The 26,845-nt window shown below is 45.4% G+C and overlaps 2 protein-coding genes across 3 annotated transcripts in view; both read right to left on the reverse strand.

Moving 5' to 3' along the window:
- LOC306936382 (uncharacterized protein) overlaps positions 1 to 26,845 on the reverse strand; it is a gene marked incomplete at its 5' end in the record, with an annotated part of 450,465 nt that overhangs the window by 363,678 nt on the left and 59,942 nt on the right. The gene's annotated exons all lie outside the window — the stretch shown is intronic.
- Positions 20,784 to 26,845, reverse strand: part of LOC306936372 (uncharacterized protein) — a 42,543-nt gene continuing 36,481 nt past the window's right edge. For both annotated transcript variants that reach the window (XM_079519863.1, XM_079519862.1), the window contains 2 exons: positions 24,572 to 24,724; positions 20,784 to 23,882 (listed from right to left, as the gene is read on the reverse strand). In XM_079519863.1, the coding sequence (XP_079375989.1) occupies positions 23,406 to 23,882; positions 24,572 to 24,724 (630 nt within the window). In that variant the 3' untranslated portion in view covers positions 20,784 to 23,405. The remainder of the gene's footprint in view (positions 23,883 to 24,571; positions 24,725 to 26,845) is intronic.

Raw genomic sequence — 26,845 nt, forward strand, 5'->3', positions numbered from 1 at the left:
GGTATATAGGCCTTAAAATTATGATCGTGGGGAATCGGTTGTTTTACAGACGGGTAAAAGGGCACGGGCTGAAGCCCCCTTTGATGTCTATGTGTGCACGTCCCTGTTGCCCAGCCTCAAGGCCTGGACCTTGAGGCCTTGGGCCTATGAACAATGGCCTGCTGCTTGACAAAGCACACACACACACACACACACACACACACACACACACACGCACGTACGTTTCAGGAGGTAGGTAGTAGCGGGCGATTCAGCATTTCTGTAGCCTGCAGCTCGTATTCCATCACATTACAGTAGTTATTTGCGTCATTTTGGGATATTTTAGCCTGTCACTTTATGAACATATACAGAGACTACATTGTGATTTAAAATGTTCACAATCAACTGCAACTATACAGTATATCTATCTTACGAAATAAACAGAAGTCACACACATTTTATTCCTGGTGCTAGCTATTTTTATTTATTATTATGAAATTACAAAAGTGGACAGTACAGCAAGTTCATGTTTTCGACATGGGTCAGTCCTGCAGGGTTTGCAGGCCGAAGTTTGTTTTAGGTTTGTCAAGTCAATTTTTTTGGTCAATTTAGACAATCATTTAGACACATTTAAAACACAGAATGTGAGATAATAGTAATAATACAGAGTAATACGATAGAAAATAATAGAAGTCGAATCAACTCAAAATACTAAAAAAAAAACTACAGGTGACAGGAATTCATTATAATCGTTCTTTAGACTCATAGAAACAGATACCGGTATGTGGTTTTCAAGCAGTGGTCCTTGAGGGCTGAGGGGTTTCAAGGTGGTCCCCAGCTAAATGATGGAGAGTTGGTAACCAAATGGACCTTTATATAGATCTTTAACTCTTGAGAGCGTAAAATGAAACCAAGTGCATTTGGTTTCATTTTACACTCTCAAAAGTGAAAATATTGGTAAAAATATGCATAAGTACATTTACAAGTCGTCAACGCATAATTTAGAGAATAGAGAATAATTGTTATTTTGATCAACATTTGCCTGTTATCTCTCCTAGTGTACCAACGTCAATACAGCATGGAATTGTAGACAAAATATTATCCAATGATAACAAAATATTCTTTAGTTTTGGGTCTGAGAGGCTAAATCTCATGAAATGGTGGTTCGTGGCTTGGTAAATGGTAAATGGTGCATTTATATAGCGCCTTTATCCAAGGCGCTTTACATAGATTGTGCATTACATTCACCAATTCACACACACATTCATACACCGATTGCGGCGGAAGCCATGCAAGGTACCAACCAGCACATCGGGAGCAATTTGGGGTTCAGTGTCTTGCCCAAGGACACTTCGACATGTAGACAGGAGGAGCCGGGATTCGAACCGCCGACCCATGGATCATTGGACGACCTGCTCTACCTCTTGAGCCACAGTCGCCACATCATATTACATAATATTACAGTAGTTATTTGCGTAATTTTGGAATATTTTAGCCTGTCACTTTATGAACATATACAGAGACTACATTGTGATTTAAAATGTTCACAATCAACTGCAACTATACAGTTACGAAATAAACATAAGTCACACACATTTTATTCCTGGTGCCAGCTATTTTTATTTATTTTTATGAAATTACAAAAGTGGACAGTACAGCAAGTTCATGTTTTCGAGGTGAGAACATGGGTCAGTCCTGCAGGGTTTCTTGCCGAAGTCAAGGTTTGTCAAGTACATTTCTTTTTTGTCAATTTAGACAATAATTTAGACATAAATAAAACACAGAGTAATACGATAGGATAGGAGATAATAGAAGTCAAATCAACTCGTCGAATCAACTCAAAATATGAGCTTAAATGCAGAACAAATGATGTTTGGCAAAATGTTTAGGAGCAATATAAACGTGTGTGTGTGTGTGTGTGTGTGTCGCGGCTTGGCCTGTTGTAGCGCCACCATGAGGCTGATTTGAAAACGGTCAAGTGGCATTTCTTCCAAAGCCTAGTGGGAATATGCATGCACAGTTTCACCACAATCGGACGCTGCGTTGAGTAGTTGTGGCGATTTGTACAAAACGGGTACAAAGCGGGCTACTCCTGAAAAGTTTAGAAGCCTATCGTAGCCAATGAGGGTGGATTATGAGAAATCAAACCCGTCTTGATCACATGACTATGGCCACAGATGTAGGTTTTGTTAGCAACTTTGACTCCTTCTGGACACAGAGGGAATTATTTAAACAGGATGGGCTGCATCCCAACAAAAAGGGGACAAAAACCCTTACTCGAAATTTAATTAATTTTATTGCGTTCAGTTTAGATTGATGCTCATCCCAGCAGGATCATATCCAGCAGTCTGGCTCTATCTCCCACAGCCCTGCCTATGATAGGGCGACTCCTGCTGGTGCTGAAGAGTACGTCTCTAAACTAATTTCTGTTAGAATCTCTAATAGACAGCGTGTTATATCTACACCTATTTTCAGTCAACACAGAAATAATCTCATTACTATGGCCCTCACCACAGTTAATCAGTCAAAGAAAAGCTTGATATCATTTTTCTAACAGAGACATGGCTTGGTTCCGACGGAGCTATTCTGTTAGCAGCCGCATGTCCCCCGGACTACAGCTTCATCCACCAAGTGCGTGAGGTTAAGAAAGGAGGTGGACTGGCCAATATTTTTTCTGACACCTTAAAAATCAAGCCTTTAGCCCTCGACAATTTTTTATCTTTTGAGTACCAGGCCACTACACTGGAGAGTCAATCCTCTGTAGAGTTCTCATCGGGCCCGAAATTTGAAGCCCGGCACGGCCCGGCCCTAACTGGTTCAGCCCGAAGCTCGGCCCGACCCTAAAGATTTCCATAATGTTAGGCCCGAAGCCCGATGAAGCCCGGAAAAAAAAGAAAAAAAAGAACGCCACTTTAATGCATGGCCAGCGCAGCGGCGTGCGCCGTCAGTGGTTCAGTGTGTGTCTGTGTGAGAGTGAGAAAGGAGTTCAATGGACTTATCGCCGAAATAAAGGATTTATGTAGCTCACGTTAGACTGTTAATGTACCATTTCCATATCATTCTAATGGATTCCATTTCCAGTGGTGGTGAGTAGCTCCCCTTAGTTTCCTCTGAAGTGAAGCAGCTATGTCCAAGACCCCAAGTATCGTCCCCGTTGCGTTCGGTGTCCAAAAGAACAAACATAGCCTACAAAGTTTACAAACCATCCACGCACCCGCTCATGGCGTGTCTCGACAGCTTAGAGATCTGTTATTTTAAATCGGGCACATATAACGAGGAGCGCCGCCGCACTGAGGGACGGCGGTTATAATACTAATCATTTTGTAAATCAAATAGCCTGTAGCCTGCAGTGGACTGTAACATTGCGTGGTCATCATACACTACAGAATTATATGGAACGGTTGGTGACTATATGACGTTGATTAGCTGGCCTAATGATTAGGTTATTCATTTCATCGCAGCCAGCTGGGTTTAACGAGATGGCTCAGTGCAACTGTGCAACTGTTTTCGTCATGTTGCAGTCACATGATAGCTGAATCAGATATCGTGTGATAATCCGATTGATTTATAAAACATTTAGCATATGAACTGAAGCTCATTTGGTGCGCCGCAAACCAGAGGCCAGCCAGCGGTATAAACAACCACCCCACCGTTCACTTCTCTCTGCTCATGCCTGCGCACTGTGCGCAGTCAGTAATCCAAGCCCCCTGCCTCCACTCCTCCGTCTTCCTCCTGTCACAATTAAGTGAAGCCCTCTTTATAATAAATACATACTTGTAGGCAGTATAGCCTACACATTACACAAATAACAGAATTGCTATTTTTATTATAATAACATCCTTGAAAAAAGGAGAAAGAGAAAGAAAAAAGAAAAAATCACGGAAAATCACAGAGCCCGAGGCTCGGCCCGGCCCGACTAATTAGCATAATGTTTTGGGCCCGGCCCGGCCCGAAAATGTCGGGCCGGGCCGGGTTCGGGCAGAAAATGAGAACTCTAATCCTCTGTGCCATTAATTAGTATTTATCGTCCTCCTAAATCAAGTAAAGCCCTGTTTTTAACCGAATTGTCAGAGCTTTTATCTATTTGTTCCACAAACTATGATAAAACACTGATTATAGGCGACTGCAATTTGCACGTGGACAATGCCTCAGACAGCGTGGCTATGGACTTCCTACAACTATTACATTCTTTCGACTTTATTCAGCATGTTGTTGGGCCTACTCATAACCATGGCCATACCCTTGACCTGGTCATGAGCAGAAACCTGAATATTAGGATTGATAGGACCATTGAAAGGCCTGAGTTATCAGATCATTACTTGCTATGTTTTAATATGACTACTACGGCTCTAGAAAAAAACAACACAGAATATACTATAAAAAAACGTTTTTTTAACGCATCCACCGCCACTGCTTTTTCCCGTCATCTCACACCTGCTCCCCCATCACTGGTCACTCCCTCAGTGAATGATATGGTCCAACAATTTAATTTCAAAGTAGAATCTGCCCTTAATATAGTGGCTCCGTTAAAAACCAAAAAGAAATGCAACTCCAAAATAACACCTTGGATAAATGAGCATACACGCTCACTTAAGACACACTGTCGCAGAACAGAGCGTGTCTGGAGAAAAAATAAAAACACGATCAATCTAGAGACTCTTAAGATCTCAACAGCTACCTACAACAGAGCTTTGCGCTTGGCTAGGCAGGCATATTTCTCGGCCATCATTGTTAAGAACAAGAAAAATGCAAAAGTACTATTTTCCACTATTGAACGTGTACTTAACCCTCCCCAGTCTTACAAGCAATCATTTCCCGCCTCTACTGCTAAGTGCAACGAGTTTGCATCCTTTTTTAATGCCAAAATCATTAACATTCGAGCTGGCATCATAAATGTAGCTGCTGCAAACACAGCAAATGGTGCCTCGCTTGTTCGCCCTAGGGGAAGCCTGGCGTCTTTCCATACAGTCGAGGAAGAGGAACTCCGCAAAACCATAATGCAGATGTCCTCATCCACATGTTCACTGGACGGTATTCCCACCCCCTTCCTCAAAGAGGTGCTAGAGTGTGTACTTGGAGAAATCCTGCAAATTGTAAACAGCTCCTTACAATCAGGCATCTTTCCTGACTCACTGAAGACGGCTGTAGTTAAGCCACTACTTAAGAAAAATAACCTTGATCCCTCTGTGTTGGGAAATTACAGACCAATTTCCAATCTCTCTTTTCTGGGCAAGGTAATAGAAAAAATCATCTTTCTCCAACTAGACATTTTTCTGCAGAACAATAATATACATAATACATTTCAATCCGGTTTCAGAAAAGGGCACAGCACTGAAACGGCACTTGTAAAAGTAATCAATGATCTCAGGGTATCCGCCGACAAGATACATGTGTCCGTTCTACTACTCCTGGACTTAACGGCCGCTTTCGATACAATTGATCACTCAATTTTAATACAACGTCTCGAGCACTTGATAGGCCTCTCAGGCACGGCCTTATCCTGGTTCTCCTCATACTTATCAGGAAGAAGCTATTTTGTCAGCCTAGCCGACTTTGTATCGGACACGCACAATATTGATTCCGGTATTCCACAGGGCTCAATCCTTGGTCCTCTATTGTTCTCCCTCTATATATTGCCGCTGGGAGAACTCATTAGCGCCCTCGGAGTGAATTACCACTTCTATGCGGACGATACGCAGCTGTATCTTTCCGTAGCCCCTGATGACCCCTCTGCCCTTGACCCACTGCTATCCTGTCTGTCCAACATTAAATGCTGGATGAGTGAGAACTTTCTCCAACTGAACGAGGATAAGACAGAAGTTCTTATAATTGGCTCTAATGAGCAAAAATAATTGATACAAAATAAACTCGGTAACCTAAATGTAGGAAGTAAGTCGACAGTAAAGAACCTAGGGGTTATTATCGATTCAGATCTGAATTTTAATGCGCACATTAATCAAGCTACCAAGACAGCTTTCTTTCATCTTCGAAACATCGCACGTATAAGAGCATATTTATCTTTAGATGATGCTAAAACATTGGTCCATGCTTTTGTTTTTTCGCGTCTCTATTACTGTAATTCCCTCCTCTCGGGCCTGCCAAAGAAGTCAACAGACAGAATCCAACTTGTTCAAAATGCGGCTGCTAGGGTTTTAAGATGAGAGATCATATTACTCCAGTTTTACACTCACTACATTGGCTCCCGGTGGTTTTTAGGATTGATTTTAAAATTCTTTTACTTGTTTATAAATCCCTAAACGGTCTTGCACCCTCATACCTCCGCGAATGCCTACCCAGATACGTTCCTAACCGCCCCCTCAGGTCCTCCACTGCTGGCCTGCTTGAAGTGCCTGAAAGAATGTCTACAAAAAAGTATGGTGAGGCAGCCTTCTGCTTCTATGGGCCTACAGCCTGGAATCGACTTCCATTTCAACTTAGACACGCACCCTCTGTAGACATTTTTAAAGCTCAACTCAAGACTCACCTTTTTACTCTTGCTTTTAATTGAGTTTTAGTTTTAGTTGAGTTCTCTATTCTGACCTTTTGCGGTGTGCTTTGTTTCTCGTCCATCTATGTTTTTATGCTTTTTTTTGTTGTTTGCTCTTTACCATTGTTTTATCCGTCTAACTGCTTGCCTGTGTTTTATTGCTATTTTTATGTACTGCCCTGTGAAGCACTTTGAGTTGCATTTATGTATGAAAGGTGCTATACAAATAAAGTTATTATGGATTATGGAGAGCATGTGTACCGATTTGCGTGAAATTTGGATAAAATCTGAAGGAGAAATATTAGAAAATGTGTTTTACATATGTCGGCCTCCTGGTGGCGCTATAAAGAGCAGATGTGAAAAATTCCAGGCAAGGGTTTTTCCTTGGCCTCTAGGGAGTTGGCATACAAAGTTATTCACAGATCCGTGCAGTTAGAGGTAAAAACACTTTTCGGCCAGTTATAGCGCCACCATGAGGCTGAGTTGAAAATGTTCATGTGGCATTTCTTCCTCGGCCTAGTGGGAATGTGCGTACACAATTTCACGGAAATGACACGATGTGTTCATGATTTGCAGCATTTTGTTTGAAACTGAGCACTCCTGCAAACTTTGGAGGCCAATCTTAGCCAATCAGGATAGTGTCTGAGAAATCTGAAAGACGCATTTCGTTGAATGGCTCTAGAGAGACTGTGTACCAATTTGCGTGATGTTTGGACCAAATATGTAGGTGTACTGTCAAAAAAATTGTTTTGCACAAAGCGGCCTCCTGGTGGCGCTATAACAGGCCGTTCTGGAAATGTTGGGGCAGAGGTTCATCGTTGGCATCCAGGGAGTGTGTGTGCAAAATTTGGCATCGACCGGGTTAACGGTGCCGGAGATTAGCTGTTCACAGACGGACGGACACACGGACGGACGGACACACGGACGGACACACGGACGGACGGACGGAGTGCAAAACATACTCTCTCCCCATGCCTTCGGCCTGGTGGAGACAATAATGACACTATACATATATACTATACTATGCTGTACCTATGTACTATGATGTGCTATGACTACATACAATGCAATTATTGTGCTGTCTACATGACATGCTATAAGTCTGTTTCAAATGCTATATAAGTCTAAGAAGTGCTGTCTAAGGGGGCAGGCTAAGTCCTATGGGCCATGATGGAGTCTGAAAAGGTGGGTCTTCAGACTACGGTGGAAGATTGGGAGTGATGCTGCAGTTCTGATTGCAACGGGGAGTGCATTCCACAGTTTTGGGGCCAGAAGGGAGAAGAGTTTGGGACGTGTGGAGCGTTGTCCCGGCGTTTTTAGTGAGGGTACTTCCAGCTTTCCTGCGTTGGCTGATCTGAGTGCGCGGGAGGGTTTGTAGGGTTCAATCATGCTTGCAAGATATGGGGGAGCCATACCTTTGGTTGCTTTGAATGCCAGCATCAGAGTTTTGTATTCTGTGTGGGCAGCGGCTGGGAGCCAGTGCAGGGAGCGGAGCAGGGGGGAGACATGTGAGAATTTTGGCTGGTTGAAGACCAGACGAGCTGCGGCATTTTGGATCAGTTGGAGAGGCTTAAGTGCACATGCCGGTAGGCCAGTAAGGAGCGAATTACAATAGTCAAGTTTTGACAAGACTGTTGTCTGGATTAGGAGCTGGGCTGATTCCTGTGTGAGGAACGGTCTAATTCGTCGTATGTTATAGAGTGTGAACCTACAGGATCGAGTGACAGCTGTGATGTGAGTTTTAAACGAGAGCCGACTGTCCAGGACAACACCAAGGTTCCTGGCTGTTGGGACAGACGTTACCAGGGCGTTGTCTACGGACAGTAGTAGAGGGACCCCAACACGGTAACTGTCATTTCTCAACCGTTTCAGACACGGGGCGGCTCGCCGGAATCGGGCCGGCACGCTGGGTGCGTTCCTGTGGGTCTAGAACTCCCCCCCCCCCCTTTCCACGGGGACCCCCACACGGAGTTGCACCACTTACTTCACACGGGTGTGATTTTTTAACTTAAGCCAAATGTTTTTGTCTCCACCAGGCCGAAGGCATGGGGAGAGAGTATGTTTTGCACTCCGTCCGTCCGTCCGTCCGTGTGTCCGTCCGTCCGTCCGTCCGTCTGTGAACAGCTAATCTCTGGCACCGTTGGCTTGATCACAGCCATACTCTGCACACACACTCCCTGGATGCCAGGCCAAAGTTTTCACATTGGCCTGTTATAGCGCCACCAGGAGGCCGCTTTGTGCAAAACAAATGTTTTGACAGTACACCTACAGATTTTGTCCAAACATTACGCAAATTGGTACACAGTCTCTCTAGAGCCATTCAACGAAAAGGGTCTTTCAGATTTTTCAGACTCCATCCTGATTGGCTACGATTGGCTTCCAAAGTTCGCAGGAGTGCTCCGTTTCAAACAAAATGCTGCAAATCATGAACACATCGTGTGATTTCCGTGAAATCTTGCACGCACATTCCCACTAGGCCGAGGAACAAATGCCACTTGAATATTTTCAACTCAGCCTCATGGTGGCACTATAACTGGCCGATTTGTGTTTTTACCTATAACTGCACCGATCTGTGTCAAACCATGTATGCACACTCCCTAGAGGCCAAGGAAAAACCTTTGCCTGGAATTTTTCCCATCTGCTCTTTATAGCGCCACCAGGAGGCCAACATATGTAAAACACATTTTCTAATATTACTCCTTCAGATTTCATCCAAATTTCACGCAAATCGGTACACATGCTCTCCATAGTCATGTGATCATGTGATTTGTTTGATTTCTCATAATTATCCATCCTGATTGGCTACGATTGGCTTCTAAAGTTTTCAGGAGTAGCCCGTTTTGTACCCGTTTTGTACAAATCGCCACAACTCCTCAACGCAGCGTCCGATTGCGGTGAAACTGTGCATGCCTATTCCCACTACTAGGCTGAGGAAGAAATGCCACTTGACAGTTTTCAAATCAGCCTCATGGTGGCGCTACAACAGGCCAAGTTGCGTCACACACACACACACACACACACACACACACACACACACACACACACACACACACACACACACACACACACACACACACACACACACACACACACACACACACACACACACACACACACACACACACACACACACACACACACACACACACACACACAAAAAACCCCAAATAAACATGTTTATATTACTCCTTAACATTTTTCCAAACATCACACACACTCCTATCCTCCTGGTGGAGACCTGTGCCCAGAAGGGCACTTTTTCTAGTTAGACCTTTTTTCCTCCACAGTTTAGTTGTCATGGTGCCACTTATTTCCTTCCCACACATTTGTTACCGTACTAACTGTACCCTTTCTGATTGCAACGGGGAGTGCATTCCACAGTTTTGGGGCCAGAAGGGAGAAGAGTTTGGGACGTGTGGAGCGTTGTCCCGGCGTTTTTAGTGAGGGTACTTCCAGCTTTCCTGCGTTGGCTGATCTGAGTGCGCGGGAGGGTTTGTAGGGTTCAATCATGCTTGCAAGATATGGGGGAGCCATACCTTTGGTTGCTTTGAATGCCAGCATCAGAGTTTTGTATTCTGTGTGGGCAGCGGCTGGGAGCCAGTGCAGGGAGCGGAGCAGGGGGGAGACATGTGAGAATTTTGGCTGGTTGAAGACCAGACGAGCTGCGGCATTTTGGATCAGTTGGAGAGGCTTAAGTGCACATGCCGGTAGGCCAGTAAGGAGCGAATTACAATAGTCAAGTTTTGACAAGACTGTTGTCTGGATTAGGAGCTGGGCTGATTCCTGTGTGAGGAACGGTCTAATTCGTCGTATGTTATAGAGTGTGAACCTACAGGATCGAGTGACAGCTGTGATGTGAGTTTTAAACGAGAGCCGACTGTCCAGGACAACACCAAGGTTCCTGGCTGTTGGGACAGACGTTACCAGGGCGTTGTCTACGGACAGTAGTAGAGGGACCCCAACACGGTAACTGTCATTTCTCAACCGTTTCGGACACGGGGCGGCTCGCCGGAATCGGGCCGGCACGCTGGGTGCGTTCCTGTGGGTCTAGAACTCCCCCCCCCCCATTTCCACGGGGACCCCCACACGGAGTTGCACCACTTACTTCACACGGGTGTGATTTTTTAAACTTAAGCCAAATGTTTTTGTCTCCACCAGGCCGAAGGCATGGGGAGAGAGTATGTTTTGCACTCCGTCCGTCCGTCCGTCCGTGTGTCCGTCCGTCCGTCCGTCCGTCTGTGAACAGCTAATCTCTGGCACCGTTGGCTTGATCACAGCCATACTCTGCACACACACTCCCTGGATGCCAGGCCAAAGTTTTCACATTGGCCTGTTATAGCGCCACCAGGAGGCCGCTTTGTGCAAAACAAATGTTTTGACAGTACACCTACAGATTTTGTCCAAACATTACGCAAATTGGTACACAGTCTCTCTAGAGCCATTCAACGAAAAGGGTCTTTCAGATTTTTCAGACTCCATCCTGATTGGCTACGATTGGCTTCCAAAGTTCGCAGGAGTGCTCCGTTTCAAACAAAATGCTGCAAATCATGAACACATCGTCTGATTTCCGTGAAATCTTGCACGCACATTCCCACTAGGCCGAGGAACAAATGCCACTTGAATATTTTCAACTCAGCCTCATGGTGGCACTATAACTGGCCGATTTGTGTTTTTACCTATAACTGCACCGATCTGTGTCAAACCATGTATGCACACTCCCTAGAGGCCAAGGAAAAACCTTTGCCTGGAATTTTTCCCATCTGCTCTTTATAGCGCCACCAGGAGGCCAACATATGTAAAACACATTTTCTAATATTACTCCTTCAGATTTCATCCAAATTTCACGCAAATCGGTACACATGCTCTCCATAGTCATGTGATCATGTGATTTGTTTGATTTCTCATAATTATCCATCCTGATTGGCTACGATTGGCTTCTAAAGTTTTCAGGAGTAGCCCGTTTTGTACCCGTTTTGTACAAATCGCCACAACTCCTCAACGCAGCGTCCGATTGCGGTGAAACTGTGCATGCCTATTCCCACTACTAGGCTGAGGAAGAAATGCCACTTGACAGTTTTCAAATCAGCCTCATGGTGGCGCTACAACAGGCCAAGTTGCGTCACACACACACACACACACACACACACACACACACACACACACACACACACACACACACACACACACACACACACACACACACACACACACACACACACACACACACACACACACACACAAAAAACCCCAAATAAACATGTTTATATTACTCCTTAACATTTTTCCAAACATCACACACACTCCTATCCTCCTGGTGGAGACCTGTGCCCAGAAGGGCACTTTTTCTAGTTAGACCTTTTTTCCTCCACAGTTTAGTTGTCATGGTGCCACTTATTTCCTTCCCACACATTTGTTACCGTACTAACTGTACCCTTTCAAGGTATCCCTGAATTAACCGTAGATTGTTGCAATACAATATAGAGCCATATACATTACAGTATGTAAATATGTAAATCTTTCCCCCTGAATACAATAAGGTATGTGTCACGAGGACAACTTGAGAGAGTATCTAGTAGGCCTATAAAATGGTAAATGGTGCATTTATATAGCGCCTTTATCCATTTATATAGCGCCTTTATCCATTTATATAGCGCCTTTATCCATTTATATAGCACCTTTATCCATTTATATAGCGCCTTTATCCATTTATATAGCGCCTTTATCCATGGCTCATTTATATAGCGCCTTTATCCATGGCTCATTTATATAGCGCCTTTATCCAAGGCGCTTTACATAGATTGTGCATCACATTCACCCATTCATACACACATTCATACACCGATTGCGGCAGAAGCCATGCAAGGTACCAACCAGCACATCAGGAGCAATTTGGGGTTCAGTGTCTTGCCCAAGGACACTTCGACATGTAGACAGGAGGAGCCGGGATTCGAACCGGCGACCCATGGATCATTGGACGACCTGCTCTACCTCCTGAGCCACAGCCGCCCTATAGTTTCCATTTGTAACGGTGAGACGTTTATTTTTGTTATTTTTTGGTGTTGTTATTTTCTGATTATGGTTCGTTAAATATATATATACTTATTCTTATTTCCATATACGTTAGCCATTAGTTCGCTCCTTACAGTTATGGAGCTAAGCTTGTATATCAAGACTGTTGATCTCAAACTGTCAGAGCCTATAACTCAATATTTGAGTAGGTTTCCAAGCTAATGACGACGACCACCCAGCAGGGTATATCTGCATTTCTGTAGATGACATTTCATGTAAAGAAAACTGCAGTGCAACTGATATTCACTGTTACATTGCCACAAGGACCACTTCACCACTTTTCAACTTATCTTCATTATAATTGGTCCTCACTAATGTTCATGATAAAATACTATTTCTTTCTACTCGGTCTGTGTCTCATACTAAACATGTCAAATGATTTTGATTGTCCGCCAGTGTTACTGTAGATTCATCAAATCGCTCTGAAAGAGATCCCAAAGATATCATCCACCACTGTGGGTTTCCTTTAGTTGTGGAGTCACTGTGGACTTCTATTTTTAAGTGGTGCAACCACTTCCTTAACTTTATTGCCGGCCCCATTCACAAGCCTGCCATTGTATATGCCGCCATTGACTTCAATTCATTTAATTATTATTTTTTGAAAATTCTCTGTTGGACCTATATGAACACGGAATATATCAAAATAAACTTTAGAATGTATGGATTCATGGAAAAAATAAACTGAGTTGATAACATGTTTCGTTATGTAGATATCAAAAGATAAATAAAGCTTGTTCTCCATGTGTACCCTTGTCTGAAAACTACTATTTGCGTGAGACGCAGTTGAAGTTTCAAACAGCTCTTGTCTAGGTTCTACTATAGCTACATATGCATGCCATATATCAAATTGAACCTGAGGTTGTCGAGTGTAATTGTAAAATATTTCAAAAAGAATAATTGCATCATCATAATAAAAGCCTCTACAATGCAGCATGTATGTAAACATACTGGTGTAGTTTGTGGTCCCACTCCGCCGTTGACTGCTGAGAACTCTGAAATGGCAAATGGTAGAAGATTCATTTTTTTTTGTCTGGAAGTGGACATTCTACACTGCATTTCGATATACATTATGTTCACATAGCAATAGCAGTACAATGTCTAGGGATGCAGGTTTCTCAGAAATCTGTTTCTGAGAGAAACAGATTTCTGAGAAACATGCATTCGTGGTGTCTCAGTAAACATGATCACATGATTCAGAGAAAAACAATACCATGCAGGGTGAGAGAGAACATGCTGTTCTTACCTCCATGACTGGGCACAGGTAACGCAGATGTAGATGTAGAAGGCCTCTCAGCCTCTTCATCATCTATATAAAATATAAATGAACATAAATCACCATCGCATAGTAGCCTATATAAAACAAGATTAACTACAGTAACAGTCACATACACTAAAACTATCAGATCACAACTACCGGTAGCCACAATGTATGAGCGCGCCACCGAGTGGCGCACTATGAGCTTGTAGGTCTGCTATTTGTCCTTTGCCACCCTACCCCCCCACTCTAGGCTACTTTTTGCTAGGGTCGCTTTACATGCGATGATTTTATTGTTATTTTTTATCTTGTGACAATTTTTCTTTTAGCGCTAAACACTCATCGAAGAAGCCATGTAATCGGCTACATTTATATTGTCTGAGCGATGATGGTTTTATCGTGTTTATTTGGGGACATGCGACGATTGTTTTACTGTCTTTACAGTGTGCTCTCCAGACAAAGGAATGTAACCAACGGGGACGCCCCCCCATCATGAGAAACACCTCTAAGGGCAGCCGAAAGGAAATGGCGCAAGACAAAGCTACCTGATGACCTATCCCACTTTCACTCACTCCTCTCTGCCTTCTCCCTCTCACTAACCACTGCTAAAACCTCTTTCTACCACACCAAAATCCAATCCTGTACTTCTAACCCAAGGAAGCTCTTCTCCACTTTCTCCTCCCTCCTTAAGCCCCCTCCCCCCACCCAACCTTCATACCTCAATGCTGATGTTTTTGTCAACTACTTCGAGAAGAAGGTTGACGATATCAGCAGCTCCTTCCCCTCCCTCCCCCATAAAGTGGCATCTGACTCAACCAACACTAACCCCAACACACCATGCATGTCCTCCTTCTCTCCTCTTTCCCCAGACGAGGTCCTACAACTAGTGACTTCCACTAGACCTACCACCTGTCCTCTCGACCCTGTCCCGTCTCCAATCTTCCAGACCATCGCACCTGATCTGCTCCCCTTCATCACCTCCATCATCAACACCTCAGTAACCTCAGGCTGCGTCCCATCTGCCCTCAAGTCAGCCAGAGTAACACCACTCCTCAAGAAACCAACCCTTGACCCCTCAGATGTCAAGAACTACAGACCGGTATCACTCCTTTCATTTCTATCAAAAAGCATTGAACGTGTTGTCTCCAACCAGCTCTCTCTCCATCTCTCACATAACAACCTGCTAGATCCCAACCAGTCCGGATTCAAAAAGGCCCACTCCACAGAAACTGCCCTGCTGGCAGTCACAGAAGCACTACATGCTGCCCAGGCTGCTTCCCACTCTGCAGTCCTGATTCTCCTAGACCTATCAGCAGCATTTGACACAGTGAACCACCAGCTGCTCCTAGACACCCTAGCGGATCTAGGCATCGGCGGGACGGCACTAAAGTGGTTCTCCTCTTACCTCACCGACCGGACCTACCAGGTCTCCTGGAAAGGTCTGTTATCATCCCCCCGAACCCTCCAAACTGGGGTCCCACAGGGATCTGTACTTGGTCCCCTCCTTTTCTCACTGTACACTAAATCCCTTGGCACTATCATCTCTGCTCACAATATATCCTATCACTGTTATGCCGATGACACACAACTGTTTCTATCCTTCCCCCCCTCTGCCACCCAGGTGGAAGAGCGCATCACTGCTTGCCTGGCTGACATCTCACAGTGGATGTCCTCCAACCACCTCAAGCTGAACCCAGACAAGACTGAGCTTCTCTTCTTCCCAGCTAAGTCCTGCCCGATGCGGGAGCTAACTATTTCCGTAGACAACGCCCTGGTAACGTCTGTCCCAACAGCCAGGAACCTTGGTGTTGTCCTGGACAGTCAGCTCTCGTTCAAAACTCACATCACAGCTGTCACTCGATCCTGTAGGTTCACACTCTATAACATACGACGAATTAGACCGTTCCTCACCCAGGAATCATCCCAGCTCCTAATCCAGACAACAGTCCTGTCAAAACTTGACTATTGTAACTCTCTCCTTACTGGCCTACCGGCATGTGCACTGAAGCCTCTCCAACTGATCCAAAATGCCGCAGCTCGCTTGGTCTTCAACCAGCCAAAATTCTCACATGTCTCCCCCCTGCTCCGCTCCCTGCACTGGCTCCCGGTCGCTGCCCGCACAGAATACAAAACTCTGATGTTGGCATTTAAAGCAACCAAAGGTATGGCTCCCCCATATCTTGCCAGCATGATTGAACCCTACAAACCCTCCCGCGCACTCAGATCAGCCAACGCAGGGAAGCTGGAAGTACCCTCACTAAAAACGCCGGGACAACGCTCCACACGTCCCAAACTCTTCTCCCTTCTGGCCCCAAAACTGTGGAATGCACTTCCCGTTGCAATCAGAACTGCAGCATCACTCCCGATCTTCCGCCGTAGTCTGAAAACCCACCTTTTCAGACTCCATCATGGCCCATAGCACTTACCCTACCCCCCTTAGACAGCACTTCTTAGACTTATATAGCATTTGAAACAGACTTATAGCATGTCATGTAGACAGCACAATAAGTGCATTGTATGTAGTCATAGCACTTCATAGTATATATGTACAGCATAGTATAGCATATATGTGTAGTTTATATGTATAGTGTCATTATATAGATATGTTCTAGTTATAGTTTATATGTATAGTGTCATTATATAGATATGTTCTAGTCACGTTCTTAGCTTACGCATGTTTCGCGATAAATGCATTTTTACATATGTGATGTATTCCCATGCTTTTTGTTCTTGCCTATTGTAAGTCGCTCTGGATTAAGAGCGTCTGCTAAATGCCTAAATTGTAAATTGTAAATTGAGAAAACACACACATTTACATCGCCCATTGTGATTGGCTACATTTCAAACGAAAGCAGGATACTATGTCCCCAAATAAACACGATAAAACCATCATAGCTCAGACAATATAAATGTAGCCGATTACATGGCTTCTTCGATGAGTGTTTAGCGCTAAAATAATTGTAAAATCATCGCGTGCATGTAAAGCGCTTTGGATAAGAGACAGACAATACAAATGTAGCAGATTTACATGGCTTATTTGAAAAGAATGGACACTTTGTCGCCAGGCTAAACATATAGGCCGTTTGCTTACCGAAGTAACGAAGGCCCTGGACTTCTTCTCGGGAAGCCGTCCACTCATCCCCCTCATCCTCCGATATCTCCGGGGAAGGGCTGCTGAATGGGTCGGCAACTGGGGGGAGACGCGCGGAACGTTCGCGAAGTTGGGTGGGCAGTGGTGCAGGCTGTGTGGCGCGGGGGGGAACGGTCGCCTGGGCGGGGGGCTCACTCGTCGCGTTCTCCTCGTCTGGTTCCCTCTCTGGTTCAGAGTCTGTCTCTTCAGCCGTTCTCGTGGCTAACAGTCGATTCAAATACGAATCCATCGTAGTTTGAACACGACCAGGGGGAGGCGGAATAGTGGAGCCTCTCACTCTTTCACTACTCTTCCCGTGTGCTTTTCTCTTTCGAGGTGGCATGGCGGCCACACAAAGACAATCGACACTAAACAAAAACGACTGACTACACTACAAACAAGACTAACGATAAATAAAACTAAATACAAGTAACACAGACAGACAAAAAAAAGTAACAAAATAAAAGGGAAAAAAAGTAACAAAATAACTAAGGAAAATAAAGAAATAATGTACAACTATACTATACTATACTATACTAAACCCTACGTGTGTGTATGTGTGTGTGTGTGTGTGTGTGTGTGTGCGCTAATCGAAATGCCTACTAGTATAAAATGATCCAAACCCGCTCTACAAACAATCGCTCTCTACCTGTAACCTGCTAGACTTCCACGTTCCGTCTCTCCCCATCAAAGAAATGTGGGCGGAGGGTCTTTTTTAATAGAAAAACCTGGAGGCCAATCACACGTCTCATGCATCACGTGTTCCGGACTTCAAAAGTGGGTTGCCAGGTTGGTCGGGACATCAAAGTAACTGAATCAATGAAGACCCCCAGTCTACGTTCATGGATGTAGTTGGCAAGAATAGGTCCCAGGGGGGGGGGGGGGGGGGGGGGGGTACGTCCATGGACGTATATGGCAAGATTAGAGTTAAGTGACTATGGTCCTCATTCTCAAAGGAGAAATACGCCACAGTGTAACAGAAGCGTAAAGGTCATGCGTATAGATAGCGGAAAATCCGTCCGATCACGCTACGGTTAAGTCCCGGGTTATTCAGGGAACCAGGTGTAATCACTTAATTTGTGCGGATCGGCGAGTGTATCCTTTCCGCATTTTTTCCAAGCGATTCGCCTGGTTTGATGGAACATCCACGACCATATAAGGCAACAGGAAATATCGAAATACGTCATCATAGACTGCACAGAGGATTCCCAAGTTTTAAATTATATACAGCCGCGATGAGCTTGTAGAGCAGTTAATTTTGACAGGCGGGTCTCTGCACGATCTTCAAGCAAACAGCGCGAGTTATATGTATATAATTATAAACAAAACTTGCCAACTTGGCACGCATTGCTTCACTCCTTGTTAAATGTCAGAACGTTAATAAGTTAACTGATGTTACAGTTACTTTCACATAATGAGAAAGAAGTTAATTTGTACTGTTCACCACACGACCAAATGCTATATTAAAACTCGGCAATGATAAAAGGCCCTATTGATTAGTCTACTGCGGTGATTGATTCCCTGCCCTGCACTGTCGGATTTGGAAAGCAAATATATGGACATACATGGACACAGGACATATTTTCTTTCTTTTTTTTTCTTGTGGGATTTGGACTAAAGGCTATATTTCATCCGATCCAACTACGTTGTATGTTTCCTCAGCTGCAGGTAAGAGTTGGCTATTCTGTGTGGCGTCCGCATGTGATCAATATACATTATTATAAATTAATACCATGACGCAAATGGAGGCAGATAGGTGCTTGCAGCAAAGGCATTTAGTCCTACGTGAAACTTTAATTGGCTGAGTCTCTGTCAACATGCTGATCAGCGAGTTAGTGGTAATAATAATCATCATCAACAGCCTTTCTTGTCTGTCTGTCCGTCATGTTTGTGAACAAGCGCGAGTGGAGGTGAGCTGGCTTAAAACTATGATATGACTGGCCGACTTTCAAACACGCTGATGCCATTCATTCAAATAGGCTAATGTGGTCTTCTATTTTTTATATAGGGCTAAAAACTATACAAACTGAGATATGATGACTAAAACTAAGACTACATTTTTTCACTGAGGAAAACTAAATAAAAACTGAGATATGATGACTAAAACTAAGACTAAATATAGTGACAATTTCGTCAACAAATAAAAACTAGACTAAAATGTTAGGAAGGGACTAGTGGACAAGAGATCCAGTATAAGTCATATTACACTTGGTTGCATGCTGAAAATTGCCGATCTACAAGCTCGCGACGTGTTGTGAGCTTGTAGATCGGCTGCTGCGACGTGTTGAGCTTGTAGATCGGCTATTTTCAGCAAGTGTAAAAGCAGTCATTACGACGGCATCAAGGCCCGCCAAAACACATTTTAGTCGACTAAATCAACCGTAGATTTAGTCTACCGTAGTTTTTAAAACATTCCAGGTGATTAAATGTGACTAAAAGTAAATGGAAACTATTCAAAAGACTGACTAAAATAGAAATTTGCTGCCAAAAACAACACTATGATATACCCAACAGAAACAAGATGGCCGCCGGCGAACTGCTCTGTAGACTCCGCATTGCGCCATCTAGGGCAGTGGTTCCCTCAAGGACCCCCAGGGGTCCTTGAGGGAGTTCCAGGGGGTCCCTCCCTGGGGGTCCCTCCCTGGGGGTCCCTCCCTGGGAGTTCCTGGGGGTCCCTGGGGGTCCCTCCCTGGGGGTCCCTGGGGGTCCCTCCCTGGGAGGGAGGACTGATCTAGGGACTGATCTAGGGACTGATCTAGGGACTGAACTAGGGACTGATCTAGGGACTGATCTAGGGACTGATCTAGAGACTGATCTAGGGACTGATCTAGGGACTGATCTAGGGACTGAACTAGGGACTGATCTAGGGACTGATCTAGAGACTGAACTAGGGACTGATCTAGAGACTGAACTAGGGACTGAACTAGGGACTGATCTAGGGACTGAACTAGGGACTGAACTAGGGACTGATCTAGGGACTGATCTAGGGACTGAACTAGGGACTGATCTAGGGACTGAACTAGGGACTGAACTAGGGACTGATCTAGGGACTGATCTAGGGACTGAACTAGGGACTGATCTAGGGACTGATCTAGGGACTGAACTAGGGACTGAACTAGGGACTGATCTAGGGACTGAACTAGGGACTGATCTAGGGACTGAACTAGGGACTGAACTAGGGACTGATCTAGGGACTGATCTAGGGACTGAACTAGGGACTGATCTAGGGACTGAACTAGGGACTGAACTAGGGACTGAACTAGGGACTGATCTAGGGACTGAACTAGGGACTGATCTAGGGACTGATCTAGGGACTGATCTAGGGACTGATCTAGGGACTGAACTAGGGACTGATCTAGGGACTGATCTAGGGACTGATCTAGGGACTGAACTAGGGACTCATCTAGGGACTGATCTAGGGACTGATCTAGGGAGCTGTTTTTGTAAAAGCAGCGTTGCCAAATCTCGCAGAGAAATAAGCAACCGGGTCCAAGAAAACAAGCCCAAAAGAAGTGGATCGACATATAAGCACTTCAAGCGGCTTTTTGAAAATAGCCGATCTAAAACCTCACAACAACGCGTCGTACCGCTTGTGAGCTTGTAGATCGGCTATTTCCCCCCTAAAATCTTGGAGGGAAATAAAGTGCACAATGTGGAATATTTCTGAAACATTTAATAGCACATAATATATCTGGCACAAATCATAATTTCGGATGGGGTTCCGTGGAACATTCATTTGGGGGTCCTTGACATGAAAATGGATGAGAACCACTTTAAACAAACCCAAGGTCACACCGTGCTGGTATGTTGTGTGAATGTAGATCACACCCTCACTCAGCCCCCCCCCCCCCCCCCCCCGGACTCACAGTGTGGGGCAGTGCACCAAAGCATTGTGGTCATTGTAGTATAAATTCAGCAGGCCAGTCAATGCCTAGTCAAACACACATACGCCACCGTTATCTACTAAAACTATCAACATTGAGCGAACGCTGCATTTTCTTCCAGCGTTGAAATGCCGCTTTGATCTTGTCCTCGTCGTCCCGCGACGTGTCAACGGCGGGTTTGCCGCTCTCGTCGTTTGGAGAGGGACGTTTTCATCGCACCGGCCTTCGCGGCTTTGGAAAGCTCCTCCCCAACCCCAACATCGCGCCAGTCTTTACCCTTTCGCTCTCTGACCTCAATATATCTGCTGGAACCATTGCCCCCGCGACCCGACCCTGGATAAGCGGTTGAAGACGGATGGATGGGCGGACGCTCTTCAACAATACGATGTCCAACCCTAACATCCCGCCAGTCTTTACCCTTTCCTTCTCCAACCTCAATATCTCTGCTGGAACCGTTGCCCCCGCGACCAGACTCCGGATAAGCGGTCGAAGACGGACGGATGGGCGGCCGCTCTTTAACAATACCATGCCCGACTAAGGCTGAACGATTCATCGTTTTCAAACCGAAATTGTACCGAGATCCGAGAGCCATCATTAAAAAAAAGCTTACACCAGGACCCGTGGTGGGAAAATAGCCGGCCAACAAGCTCATAAACATTAAAGTTAAAGTTATGAGCTTGTCTTAAACCTCAGACAAAATGATCTCTAACTAGAAAAAGTGCCCTTCCGGGCACAGGTCTCCACCAGGAGGATAGGAGTGTGTGTGATGTTTGGCAAAATGTTTAGGAGGATGTTTTTTTTTATTTGTTTTTGCAACAATTCTCTTCATTTTGTTGAGAAAATGCAGAGCCAGATCACTCATAGCATCTCTGAGGATAGAATTCTGGATGAGCAGGACATGTGCAGCATTTTGTACAAAGCGGGCCACTCCTGAAAACTTAGCCAATCAGTGTACAATCTGAGAAATCCAACACTCGTCTTGATCACATGACTACAGAGATCATGTGTACCGATTGCCATTTCTTGCCTTTGATGGCAATTGGATGATTTGAGGCATTTTGTTCCAAAAATCAACCTGTTGGTGGCGCTATAACAGGCCAATGTGAAAAGGGTGGGATATATTCCTCAGCCTAGTAAGAAAATGTGTGAAAGATTTCACGTAAATTGCATGCTGCGTTCATGATTTGAGGCTTTTGTTCAAAATGGGGCAATCTTGCAAACTGTGAAAGCCAATTATAGCCAATCAGGATGGAATATGAAATATCGGACAGATCCAACTTGAGCACATGACCATAGAGATACTGTATAACGATTTGATTTGTTTTGGACAGAATCTGGAGGAGTAATATCAAAAAATGTGTTTTACAAAAGTCGGCCTCCTGGTGGCGCTATAAAAGGCAGATGCGGAAAATGCAGGTCAAAGGTTTGTCCTTGTCTCTAGGGAGTGTGCATGCAACGTTTCACGCAGATCGGTGCAGTTTTAGGTAAAAAATGTGAAAAGCTGCCTCATGGTGGCGCTATAACAGGCCGTTCTGGAAAATGTGGGGCAGAGGTTCATCGTTGGCATCCAGGGAGTGTGTGTGAAAAGTTTGGCATCGGAGATTAGCTGGTAACGGACGGACGGAAGGAAGGACGGACGGACGGACGGACACACGGACACACGGACGGAGTGCAAAACATACTCTCTCCCCATGCCTTCGGCCTGGTGGAGACAATAATTGATAGCCTAATTCTGTCATCACATCTGTCAAAATGTAGCCTACACTTATGCAATGCATATGCTTTTATTTGGTTACAAAAATCCCACCCGTGTGAAGTGAGGGGCGCTCTTATCATCGTACATCATCATGACGTAAAATAGACACTAGGCCTATTTCTTTGCTCAGACAATGACATAAAATACATTTTATACATACAAAACATTACAATTTTAACACACATTCTTATTGTAGTTAATTAAACACAGGTCAATTTGGTTAGTTAGCCTACATTATTTTGAGCTGTCTCACATCCTGTGAATCCTGACATCACTGCCTGGTAAAGTAAATGAATGGTATGCCATTTGGTAATGTTTCATTACTTTTTAAATGGACACAGTGAATACTAAATTGAAGCTTTACTTTTTAAGTGGTGCAACCACTTCATTATGGAGCTTTGTGTGTCTGTGGGTGGGTGGGTGGCTGGCTGGCTGGGTCTGTCCGAGCACGAAAATAGCATTTGGTTGGTTTTCACAACCAAGTGTCACTGTTGCGCAGCCTAACTGTATAGGCCCTATATGATGATTTTAGGTGTGACATTACAGTACAGTACAGTACAGTACAGTACAGTACAGTACAGTACAGTACAGGGACCGCCTGGGGACCCACACACGGTAACTCTTTCTCGACCGTTTCGGACGCGGGGCGGCTCGCCTAAACCGGGCCGGCACCCTGGGCACGTTCCTGTGGGACCCCCCCGGGGGCGCCCACACGGAGTTGCACCACTTACTTCACACGGGTGTGATTTAAAAAATATATATCGCGAGTCAAATCGCAATCGAAATATTGGTCAGAAAAATCGCAATTAGATTTTTTCTCAAAATCGTTCAGCCTTATGCCCAACTCAAATATCCCACCAGTCTTTCCCCTTTCCTTCTCCAACCTCAATATCTCTCTTTCTTCTCCAGCACGAATCTTTATGTGATTTCCCCTTCAGGTGCTGTGCTCTAGCGTTGGGGTCGTTCATGTAGCACTCGCAGAGGTGACAGTAGTAGCGTCTGAGGTTAACGCCTTTATTAACCTCTTCGACATATTTTGTCTTATCTTCTTGCCGGCTGGCGGCGACGTTTTTGACCACCGCCACCTTGCCGTCGCCATCTTGTGGCTGGAGCGCCAGCGTCTTGTGCCTCATCCCGTTCAGGTGGGTCGGACAGCGCGTGGACAGGACGCCTCCGCGCTGCGTGATGGGGATGTCGCAGAGCTTACAGCGGAAGCCGAAGACCTTGCCCTCGCGGAGGTCGCGGAGCGCCTCCAGATAGACCGACTTCCCGAGGATGAAGTCCACCCAGGACGATGAAGTCCACCTGGGTGACCACTCCTCCTGGAGAACAGACAAAAAAACAAGGACACGTCACATGTGTTTTCTTAACAATTTGACTGCCCCCGTGTGGCCACATACTGTATGGTAGTTAGCTTGAGCGTGAGTAGCGAACAAGATCAGCACGCAACAGTAGATCTGCTACTTTTTGCTACTTTCGTATTTGAATCCTAAAACGTAGTTCCGTTCTGGACACATCCAGCCGATGCTATGAAAGAACGATAACGCACCTTTTGAGGAACATATCGAAGAATAATATATGAGTTAAAAAGAATAAGAATACAATAAGTTAAAGCCTTGCAATTAATTTGAACCGATTTTGGGCGGGAACCCCTTTTGGTGTTAGCATTATGTTATGCTTTAGCTATTGAAAAATAGCAGATCTACAAGCTCGTAGCGCGGCACAGAGTGCCGCGCTACGAGCTTGTAGGTCTGCTATTTTTGAAAAATCGAAGAACGACTGACATAGAAACATAGCGTTTTCAGAAAACTGTCAGGATTTAGAAGACATTTTTAGAATCTGATCTCAGGTCAAAATGGGTTAAATAGTGTCCAGTTTTTCCCTTTTCCACTTTCTGTCATGCGCCCCCATGTAGTACCTCTGCGTAACCACCTAGGGGTTCCCACGTACCCACATTTGAGAAGAAGAACCACTGGCCTAGATGCATACCAGAACCGGGGTTTACCCTCACCTTGAATGTGTCCCGGGAGACGGCCGGCCAGAGAGGCCCGTACACCTGGCTCTTGAGCGCGGGGTCTTGGTTTGCCGTGAAGTGCAGCGGATTCCCCTGAAGGACACACCGGAAGCTCAAGAGCTCGAGTCGTATCGGCGTCTCACAGATGATCTGACGGCACACGTAACGAGGGAGGGATTACTTTACTTGACTCTGTGTGTTTATCTGGACAGGACACTGCATATTAAACCGTTCCCCCGCCAATTCCGTAAATCTACGTGTTTTGGATTAACCTTGCCAAAATCACGGCGATCTACGTGAATTGGTCGACCGAGTCGAGATTCTACACACATTATTTAGCATTGGGTTGCTAGCTGGAGTTGTCGACATGACTGGAGCGCGACATCTTGAATTTCTCGTTCACCCGCACCCACTTTATCCGTTTCTTTAAATCGCTTTTATCTCTAATTCCTTGTCCCAGATGGCACTTCTGGTCAAAACAAGGTTTATTCCAGGGCCAATAGCCGACGCTGTGATCCTCCTGATCATGTTTTCTCTGCACTGATCGGTAGACCAGAAGTGATATGCGCACACACACACACACACACACACACACACACACACACACACACACACACACACACACACACACACACACACACACACACACACACACACACACACACACACACACACACACACACACACACACACACACACACACACACACACACACACACTTAGAAGGAATAAGCAAAAGCGTGATACGCCAATTCCTCCTCCTCCGTCCACTGTGTCTCCTGCATGAGTAGGCGAGAGTCGAGATGACACTTTGTGGAGTGGGCGGTGGCTTCCAGGCGTGTGTGTGTGTGCCAATGGAGAGGGGAGGCAGTGGTGCCAGGTCCGCAAATTATAAGCGAGTTGGAGTGCGTGTAAGTAGTGTGTTGAACGGTATTTTTGTGGGCATTTGAAATATGCAGACTTGGCAACCCACTCTTCAGCAACTATGTCAGTCTACCGGTCGCAAGTTTCCAGGGCAAACCAGCACCTTCTACGAAGCTGCTGGTAAAAAAAGGTTTGGTTGGTTGGGTTTATTGTAGAACCGAAACAGAACCGTAAAAGGAACCAAGGTTACCTTAATCTACCGTTTTGTTGTGATGACGTGATCAAAACGCAGCTTCAAGCACGTGCCGCTCTCACCATGGCAAGACGTGTTTTTTCTAGCTCCTGCGCGTCTGACTCAAAGTCACGGATTTTTCCACATTTTCTCTTCCTCCTCCTATGGTGTACGGATTCCTATCTTAATATACCAAGGGGATTACATCGAGGTGAAATGGAGAAAAACAAAACCGTAATAGAGGATTTTCAACCGGATTCTCACAGTGACTTTTACCTGGTCAGTGAAGAAGTCAACGGGATCAATGGAAAACGGCCTGGATACGGCTTAGCAGCTATTCAATCCCTTCTAGCCCAAAGAGACAAACTCCAGATTAACAAAGGGAAGAGATCTTTCTTTCTCATTATTTTGTTACTGTCTGGCGACATCGAGATTAACCCTGGTCCCGTGAACACACGACAAATGGCAAGGCTGCTCCGGAGTGAACAAGAAACCGGAGAGAACAAAGGAATCCCCATCGACTCAACAACACCAATGCCGACCAGCCAGGCGACGACCAACAACAACACCGCTAGCATCCTTCCTCACCACCAGCCAACCTGCACACCCATGCTGGATATACACGCTGATGTCCCGGCTGTGAATACTACATCCGCAAGAGCCGAGCGCGTCCCAGACAACAGCAGGCGGAATGATCCTACATCGGCGGCAGTCGAGGCAAAAGACACGGACAACACCACCATCTACAGGCGTGAAGAGTCTCCACATCCAACCAAGGGGGACAAAGCGGCTGGAGACGGACACCGTGATACTTTACCTGCTATTTCTGCTGTTTCTCCGGTCGACACCATGGCTCAATCGGCCCAACCAGAGCCCTCAACAAACCTGGACGAGGGACCCCATCCCCCACTCCCGCCACCCCACGACGACCCCCACGCACCCCCCACCCTCCCCCCACGGCACCCCGCGGCTTCTACAGACATCAACAATGGCCCTCCGCTTCCCTATTTCGCCACGGAGGAAATAAGCACCATAGTCAGAGCCAACGGACTTCATATCTTTCACCTGAACGTCAACAGCATTGGACCCAAAATGGCTGAAATCAGGCATATGTTTCAATGCGGTAAGGCGAACATCATTAGCTTCTCTGAAACCAAACTTGATGAGTCAACCAA

The sequence above is a fragment of the Electrona antarctica genome (assembly GCF_951216825.1).
Source record: "Electrona antarctica genome assembly, chromosome: 14".
NCBI lineage: Eukaryota > Metazoa > Chordata > Actinopteri > Myctophiformes > Myctophidae > Electrona > Electrona antarctica.